General features: G+C 38.0%; 1 protein-coding gene across 1 annotated transcript; it reads left to right on the top strand.

The window, feature by feature from the left end:
- The first annotated feature begins 943 nt into the window (after nucleotides 1–943).
- Nucleotides 944–8044, top strand: LOC131243425 (histone H3.3). The gene is made up of 5 exons (XM_058242785.1): nucleotides 944–1091; nucleotides 1189–1281; nucleotides 7218–7294; nucleotides 7388–7478; nucleotides 7608–8044. The coding sequence occupies exons 2-5, from the start codon at nucleotides 1210–1212 to the stop codon at nucleotides 7776–7778; spliced, it is 411 nt and encodes a 136-aa protein (XP_058098768.1). The 5' UTR covers nucleotides 944–1091; nucleotides 1189–1209; the 3' UTR covers nucleotides 7779–8044.
- Nucleotides 8045–9927: the final 1883 nt, after the last annotated feature.

Genomic DNA, 9927 nt, shown 5'->3' with positions numbered 1-9927 from the left:
TGTATAGGGCCATCATGGTGCGTCTCTTTCATCAAACCCGTTAATTGAGTGTAATTCACTAGGAAGAAGCAAAAATACAAAGATCAACCTCATTGAAATATCATGCGGGCCACACGGTGTGAGCTTAGAGGTTTTAGACCAATTTTATATTGTTCTAATTACTGTGTCCCATTAAAGATTTTGATCGATATGATATTTTGTACAAACGGTTCAAAATAATGGTTATCACATGATGGATGGCGTGGACTTTTACATATAAAATACGGTGGGCCTAACATGACTTTTGTCTTTTCCACAGCTGCTTAGAACAGGTAAATGATCACAATCCCAGCGTGGCCGTGAATCACGCACGCACCACGGCACGTGCCAACCAAATACCCCGGTACTCGGATTTGGTGGTGACCACAAGGACGCGGATTTCTTGTAAAAGCCTTTCCAAGCCGTTCCTATGCTGGGATGCTAGGTGGGCCCACCGTGATGTTTGTGAGAAATCCACACCGTTGATCCGTTTTTCCAGATCATTTCAGTATATGAGAACAAAAATTAGGTGGATCTATAACATGAATGGTCCGCGCGAGAGGAAACAGGGGAGATCTGGAATGTTTCAAACGGTGGTCACTGAATCTCACATATGGCAAATAAGTTTTTAAATGGTAGCGTTCAATCACCACATTTTCCTATGGTGTGGTTCACTTGAGATTTAGATCTGCCTTATTTTTGGGCTCATTACTTAAAATGATTTGAAAATAATAGATGGACGGCATGGATAAAACACATATATCATGGTGGGGCCCACAGAACACTGAAAAGGGCACTGCTGAATCCCAATCGAAGCACCCAGAGAAAACACAAATGCAGAAAGAACCACGCACGATCCGTGTACTCGATCATCAGCCAATCAGAGCAAAGCACACGGATCGCCTGCGTCTAACTAACGGAAGCCCTTTCTCGTATAAAAGATTAAAAAACAAAGAAAGAAAAAACAAAACATCATCCTTCCCTTTCCAAGCGCCCTTTGTCCATTTTTTTTCCCTTTTTCAAAACCCTAATCTTTCGATTATCTCGTCCATCGGCTCTTCATCCTCACAGAGGTAAAAGAAAAATTAAAAAAGAAAATAAGAAAACCCTAGCTTTCCTTTCAATCACCTTCTTCTTATTTATGTATTTTTCTTAAATGCATGGTAGCAGTGATATCTAAGGGAGGGAGGAATGGCTCGTACAAAGCAAACTGCTCGCAAATCCACCGGAGGCAAGGCTCCTAGAAAGCAGCTCGCCACCAAGGTCTTCTCCTTCTCTCTCTCTTATCTGGTTTTCTCCTTGATTTTTCTTCGTTTGAGAATTTATGGGTTTTCTTTTCTTTTCTTTTTTAAGTTCTGTGATCTCTTTTTATGGTTTTCTTTTGGGTTACTGAGTGCCAACATCACCACATGTTGTGCTATACTGTCTAATCTGCCAACGTGTTGCTTGTGTAAGACATCTGTACCATGAAACCGGTGGGCCCCAACATGAATATCAACCGACACAATGGGGCTGATATGCTCATCAGATTGGCCACTGCGTTGAAGTGAATGGACATATTCGTTTTGCTGTTGCCTGTGGTCGATCAGTCTTCTTTTTATTAGCGGTTGTTTGGATGCCTGTGAGTTGGGTTAGTGGGAAGTGACTTACCTGAGTTACAACCTGTAACTCACAGACAAAATTCATGGGAAAGTTACATGGTTGAAGGGTCGTTTGAATGCCTGTTTAAGTTTTTGAAGTTTTACCTGACTTTCAGGTAAGTCAGGTGAAACTTGCCTGTTTGGATGCAAGTTATAAGTCACTTATAGGTAGGTAGTTTTATTTTAAAATTTTAATTTTTTTGGGTAACTTATAAGTTAGTTTCAGGTAAGAAGTTGTGAATTCACATGAAGCAAAACTTGTGGTAGAGAATTGTTCTAAAATCTTATCACTACATAAGAAAGCATTGTGAAAAATATGCCATTTTGTTAAGCCCATGTAAATTACTATTTGAGCCGATTCTTAGGTTAAACCAATCATTAGATGGGCTATAAAAGTAGGCCCATGGATTCAAATCGTCATTTTTTGGGACATAGCTCAGCTTCAATACTTTGGAGTAAGTGGTCAATTGAATATGAGAACCCCAACTTACAAGTCCACTAAAGGAGGAGGTTACTTTTGCATCGATTGTCATACAAAAAATTGATAGTCTTTGCAAATCAATAGACAAATGTGTTTCCCTATCTTTGAAAAAAATGTTTAAAACCATAAGGGGTCGTTTGGCACTGTCAATTGGAGGGGGTTTCCAATCCCCTGGTTGTTTGGCAGCATAAAGTAACAGGGGGTTTCAAATCCAGGGGGTTTCCAATCCCCTCTTTGAGGGGGTTTGCAATCCACGGTGAGAGCTTGGATTACACCTAAAATCATTTCAATAGCTGCAGGTGTAACATGTGTGTCACTATACACTGTCATTCTATAGGGCACATGGCCCACTAATGATGATCAGCACCGTCCAAACATTGTCCATGTAAATTAGCACTGTCCAAACATTGTCCATGTGGATCAACGATTAAAAATCGTTTGTTAGTCACTTAGACATGATCTTGTGCTTGTGGCCCATCCAAGACTTGGAATTTCATCATTTTTGAGCAAAGCATATATTTCAATGGGCTTATTATAACAATTGTATCAAAAATTACATATTTCACTAATTAGAGATGTTAAAGTTGATTTAGTAATTAAATTCAAATTGCTGTAAATACACTATAGATAGGTACTTTTGGATTAAAGTTGATTCACACTCCAGGGTGCCAAACACACTGGGAGGATTGCAAATCTAGGGGGTTTCTAATCTTGGGGGTTCCAAATCTAGTGGGTTACAAATTCATGCTCCCAAACAAGCCCTAATGGTTTGGAGATTGTGGGATCAGCAGGAGAACATGGTGACCATTGATGAAGATATGATATATGGGGCTTACTCATTCCTTGCAGATTGATTGCATCTCCTTAATACATTCCTTAATAGTGCATGCCTTGGCTAGAGCCATGTATGGTTGGAGGGGACAATTTTCCAATAAATATTTATTGTTTTTTTTTTTTTTTAAATTTTATTGTATGGTTGGAGTGGATGATTCTTAAATAAATATTTACTGATGGTTTGGTATGTTTGGAGATGATGCCTTAGTAGAGGTTGTTTGTTGTTGATGTACTTTGTTAATTGTATTTATTATTACTATTTTTAGTTTTTGTTATTTATATTGAATTATTGTTCCACATTAAAGGTATTTTGAATTTGAGGATCTACTTTGTAGCCTACTTGATTATTGGTTTAGCTTAAGGGCCTGTTTGTGAGCGTGGATTTGGAACCCTTTGGATTTGCAATCCTCCTAGTGTGTTGGGCACCTTGGAGTGTGAATCAACTTTAATCCAACAATACTTATGCATGGTATATTTATAGGGGTTTGAATTTAGTTATTAAATCAACTTTAACATTTCTAATTAGTGAGATATGTAATTTTTGACACAATGGTTATGATAAGCCCATTGAAATATATGCTTTGCTTGAAAATGATGAAATTCCAAGTCTGATGGGCTACAAGCACAAGATCAAGTTTGAGTGACTAACCAACGATTTTTAATCGTTGATTAACGTGGACAATGTTTGGATAGTGCTGATTTAAATGGACAGTGTTTGGACAGTGCTGATCATCATTAGTGGGCCATGTGCCCAATAGAATGATAGTATAGTGACACACATGTTACGCCTGCAACCATTGAAATGATTTTAGGTGAATATAAGCTCTCACCGTGGATTGCAAACCCCCTCAAAGAGGGGATTTGAAACCCCCCGGTTACTTTATGATGCCAAACAACCAGGGGATTTGAAACCCCCTCAAATCCCCTCCGATCCATGGTGTCAAACGAGAACCCTATGAATCAATAAAAAGGAAGAAGAAGAAGAAGAAGAAAGAATCAATTCAAATATTTATCTATATGGGCTTAACAAAATAACATTTTGTGTTAAGCCGTCTTATGTGATTAAAAGGTTTTGGAATGATTCCTTCATGCTTTGGTTTGTGTGAATTTATAACTATTTACTTGTAATTGACTTATAGGTTATTCAAACATAAAAAAAACTATTAATTTGAGATTTGCAATGTACATTTAAATGGGCAGTGTGTACTACTTCAAAAAACTTGTGGGCATCCAAATGAGCCCTTGTTTGAGAAGTTCATTGTAAACATGGTTTCTTTGATTCTTTCTTTTGGGGATAAAGAACAGTAGTGCTAAGAGTGAATAAGGAACCTGAATGTGATGTGTCATTGGGTCCATAAATCCATGGCCCCTGGCATGGATGCCTGATGTTTCAAATAAATGTTAAAAAAAGAACTAGAAGTACTATGATGTAACCATATCCATCCAACTATTAGTAGCCTAAAAAGCAAGGGAAGAAGACATAATCCTGGATTGGTTATGTTCTAAAGAATAGTATTAGGGGTTGTTTGGCAGTGGGGTTTTAAAATTGTTTGGAACCAGTGGATTTTGAAACCCTTTGGAATTGAGACGGGTTTATATCAGCTTTGAGGTGGGAAAAATCCAAGTCCTACCAAACATCCTATAAAATTGAAATCTCCACAAATCCCTCAGAATCCATGCTGCCAAATGACCTCTTAGACAATCATGTCTATTGTTTTTCTTCAATTTGGAACACTGAATATTTGGCCAACAAATATTGTTTTTTGGTCTTGCTTAGAGGCCCATGATGATGCAACTAGATCAATGCCTTTGCTGGGTTTTTTTTTTCCCTGTCATTTATGCTGACTTTTGATGGGATACCTTTGCACTACTTGATTGGGTAGTTAGTGAGACATAATCATTTGTGATAGGCCTTAACCTTCTGGTGCAGCCATGAGTGCTCGGCATGAATTCAAATGAGATAAACCTCAGCCTTCACATGCAGCACTCGAGTGCTTAGTGTGAATACTTAGTTAAATGAGATAGACCTCAGCCTTCTTATGCAGCACTCCACTGCTTGGTATGACACTTAGTTAAATAAGATGGACCTCATCCCTATCATGCAATGCTTGACTGCTTACACCCTGTTTGGCACCTTGGATTTAGTGGTAAATGGGTGTATTCAAAATCCAAATGGGTGCTTTTTGTGTTTGATGGTGTTGGATTTGGAGGAATTTCAAATCTACCTTTTTAGTGTGTTTTGAAATCTTAGCAAAATGCTAAGATTTGGGTTTAATCCAAAGGAAATGCCTTTTTTGCCTCCTATTTAAGGGCCAGGAGAGTTGCATATGTAATGAAGGTGTCTCTAGGCTACTAATCCACTGGACACATGGTGTGCTAATGATACTTCAAAACAATCCAATTATTGATTGCAACACTAAAATCACATCAAGAGAATGATTTGAACCATTCAAATGTTAGACATTTAAATGGATGGTTAGAAAACATTGGTGAGTTGCTTGTTTGTGATCCTTGCATTTGTGGCCTACCCAAGGCATAGAATTATGATTTTTGATATATATTTTTTTTTTGGGGGGCCAAAGTATATATGTTAATGGTCTTGTTACAATCATTTTATCAAATATTGTGGGTGTGTGTGTACACATACACAAATTTGAGATATGAAAGCTGATTTAGTTAATCAAATCTAAGTCTTGTGAATATATTGAAGAATTCCAATGCTCTCCAAATGCAAGCTTTCAAATGGAAGATTTGGATTCCAATGCATTTCAACCAAATACAAATGAGGATTTGGAATCACATTGATTCCAATGTAATTGTGATTTGGATTTCAAAGCATTCCAAATCCAAGCTCCCAAACAAGCCCTTAGTGTGACAGTTGGTCGCATCACTACCTCATCCTTCCCATGCTACTTATCCTCGAGTGCTTGGTGTGACACTTGACCTTAACTGAATTAGATCCTAATTTTAACAGGGTCCAAAAACGTGAGACCCAAAATGTAACCCAATTTCTGATGGGCCTTAAAAAGGGACCCTGACCTGTTAAAATTTGGTCAGTTCCGTTTGGGTATGTGTGGATCTGGGTGTCCTTTAATAACCCTTGTAAAATCAACACCACTGATGGGACAGATCAGGTAAAATCTAAACTGTTGGTTGCTAAACTTGTTGGGACATTCAAATTACTGAAATACCTTTCCATTGTTTGATGAATTACCTTTGAATGTTCTTCTAAAATCTGGAGTTAGGCAAAATTTTCCTTGCCTAATGTTGTATATGGTATAGATTTACTGGCATGATGTAATGATTACATTTAGAAAGGTGCAATTTTTGTTCTTAAGTAGAGTGGGTGATGTAGCAAAAGTTCCATGCCTGACTCCCAGCCAACCATCCTCCTTATCTGGGCTTGGACTCTGCAATGAGGTTTTAGGGATGCTTTTATATCTAATACATGTTTTTGTAGCTTAATTACATGGGACTTTCTTTTTGGTGCATGATCAATCCGAATTGTGCCCAATTATGTTTTAGTCCACTATTTAATTGTTGCTATGCTGGCCATGGTGGACTCTATCCCCTTTACTGTGGCTTTTATGCTTAGGTACAATTGGTAGTGGGCCCATATAAGGCTGTCTCTCTTTTATACTGGTGGGCCCCTGTGTTGCATGGGGGTTTGGTGGTGTGCCTGTGGACGTGGAACATATATTTAAGAAATGGGCTCTAAGATCATCAAACTTCATGTAGGAACTCTACTGTATCTTTTGTTTCATTTCTTTTGGAACAATCACAAATGTGTTTTTTTTTTTTTTTTATAAATCTTTTTTTAAATTATAGATCTACCACCAGAAATTCAATGCGTAATCTCAGCATTCAATGTATATTCCTGAATGGAGCACCTTGGGAATTTGGACTGTTTTTTATTCTTCTTTCCCCCCTCTACGCCAATTGTTGGTGTTCCTTTTGTTTTGTGATCCAATCACCTAAAATCCCCCTTGTTTTTTACAAGCTTTTTTCACCTGAAAGTGTTTGATACTTGCAAGGGGTAGTTCCTGTAACTTAAATTCTGAAGCATAAAATTGGGGTTCCTATGCGCAGCTGGATGTTGGTGATCAGTCCAGTATGTGTGTGTATATATATTGTATGAAATATGTATGTTTGAGTTATGTGCATCCCTCATCAATATCTCTTCTGTTCTAAATCTTTTCTTATCCTTCTCTTTCTCTTTATTTTTTGCCCTGCCCCTATCAAAGGCTGCAAGGAAGTCGGCCCCCACTACTGGTGGAGTGAAGAAGCCTCACCGATACCGCCCTGGAACTGTTGCTCTCAGGTATAGTTGTTTATTGATTTAGCATGATTTTCACCCCATTGTTGTATCCTTCCAAATTTCGTTATTAATATTAATTTTCTTCTCATGAAACAGGGAAATCCGCAAGTACCAAAAGAGCACAGAGCTATTGATTCGCAAGCTTCCTTTTCAGCGTCTTGTTCGTGAAATTGCACAGGACTTTAAGGTAGGCAATGCATGGTCTGGATACTCCCTACGACTTGGGCGGGGGTTTTGCTGCGTTGCCTTTTGTTGTGCTGATTAAATAGTCCAAAAAAACTTAATTATTATTTTGTTCTTTGATGACATTGTGCAGACGGATCTGCGGTTCCAGAGCCATGCAGTTCTTGCTCTGCAGGAGGCTGCAGAGGCATACTTGGTGGGACTGTTTGAGGATACAAACCTTTGTGCTATTCATGCTAAGAGGGTGACCATCATGCCCAAGGACATCCAGCTTGCCAGGCGTATCCGTGGTGAACGTGCTTAGGTGTTTGGCTATTACATTTTCACCCATGGTTCTCTCTTTCATTGCTTTTTGTATAGCCAATGTCAAACTGGTTTGAGGGGTGGCTTATCTAGGTAGATATTAGTCTTTCTATCTCTGCAGACAATTTTGTGCAGGGTTGTGCTTTCTTTAAGAAATTTGGATTTGGATTTGGATTCTTTAAGAACCTTCTCTCCTAAAATGGTGTTGAATGTTTTTTATGGTGAACATTGATGAATGGATTGTCATTTTAGGGCTTTGTTTCTTAATCTTTTGAAGAATTCGATGGTTTGTGGACATGCACCTGTCAAACCGCATTGTAATTTGGTTTTCTTTTTGAATAGCCCACTTTTTGGCATGTTGGGTCCCCCACTAAATGCACCATGCTCCCATGATCTCCTTGATTGAACAGCTGCATGCCCTTTATGTTCAATTTCTTGCTTGCAAGTAGACTGACAATTACCTACTATTGTCAGTCCATTTAAAGGCTGATCCATTCACATAAGCACTGCATTTGATACCTTATGTTGATTTCACTGCCCGATCATGAATCCAGATACGCGGCAAAGATGCACATTTTTATTTTTATTTTTAGGTCTTGATGCTTGGGAATGCCATGGGTGGTCCTGGTGTTCCCAGTTTGCTCATTGTTCATTGATACAAACTGTTTATATTGTGTGACACATTGTGAATGTGATGTTGGACAAGAATCGGTTCTATTACTAATGTTAGTGGCACCGGTTTTGAATAATTTATGGAGTCGAAGAGAAAAGTCCTTGAAACTGGATGGTTGCCGACTCCATGACTTAAAAAAGCTATGAATGTGGTGAGTTTCCACAATTGAAATCAATCAACTGCTTTTGAAATGGATTAAAACTGTTAAAAGGTGCCTTTGTACAACCATGAAATCAGGTGGACCTTTCCCATTTGCTAGCAACGTCATCCTCTAAGCTATACTCCAACTAATTGGGTTGGCTACACAAATGAATCAGGTTGAATCGTGATCTGCCATTCCACTCTATCAAGGGATGCATCCTTGGCCTGCATTATCTTTTGCCTTCCTCTCACCGCCTCTGAAAAAGAAAAGGAAAAAGGAAAAAATAAAAAATAAAAATCAAGAGAATTTATATGGTGATTGGTATCATTCACTACTTGCCCTAACGTGGGTGGGGCATAGATTGAATAAGAGTTGCTAGAGGGGGGGGAGTCATTTTAATGGGATTAGTTCCAGTAAATTTTCTTTTTCAGATTTTGTCTAATTTTTTGCTTCTCTCGCACAGCAGAATGCAACCAATAACTTTTGAGATGCCTTGCTGATGGTTTTTGGTGGTCTTGTTGTGTAGAAACTTTTCATGCACTTGTTTAAGAGATACTGTTGTGTGAACAGCTTCTGATGTTAGATAGTTTTCTTCTCCTTGATCATAGTTTGGCCATGAATTCTTTTAACCCATATTCTCCAAGTTTCAATAGGGGTCTTGTCGTTTCCAGACTTTGTTGGGCATGCGCTTTAGAGATAAAGACTGCTGTGTAAACAGCTTCTGCATAAAAGATGTTTGCCACATTCTTCTTTATGATCATAGTTTGTGCCATTGCTACAATCATTCTGTTTTTATGTTCCACCAAAGCAATTTTGTTATGGACTATTTGTTAAAGTCGGCCCTTTGTCAATTTGAGTTTATTTATTTTTGCGGAAGGCCACAAATTTTTTTTTTAATTATTATTAATAATATTTTTTTAAATTTTTTTTTAAATTTTTTTCAGGTATACTCTCCTCCTTGTTCACTGATGAGGCTTTCATGTCATGACCACTTTCTTTTTCAAAATGGATTTTTGAATTTCTTAAAAACATGAAAGCATAAGGTTTTTACTTCAGAAAATAGACTCCAATGGTGAAGATGATAATCAAATCTATTTCCACCATGAGATAGGTCTGCATTGGCTCACGGATATGAGTATGAACCAACTCTAATGGTGCCTTGGATCTTTCCATGATGTACCAGATGAAAATGACCATGGTTTCCCCATTTTACATCCCTCAGCAGGCTTTTATTTTTTCTAGATATTTCTATGAGGCTTTTTACTAAATTTTCCTGATGCAGTGACTTTACACTCTAAATTCAAGTATCCAAATCTTCTGTTCCATACCCATGAA

The sequence above is a fragment of the Magnolia sinica genome, chromosome 4, assembly GCF_029962835.1.
Source record: "Magnolia sinica isolate HGM2019 chromosome 4, MsV1, whole genome shotgun sequence".
NCBI lineage: Eukaryota > Viridiplantae > Streptophyta > Magnoliopsida > Magnoliales > Magnoliaceae > Magnolia > Magnolia sinica.
Note: the sequence above shows the minus strand (reverse complement) of the source record. Positions and strands in the feature narration are given on the sequence as shown.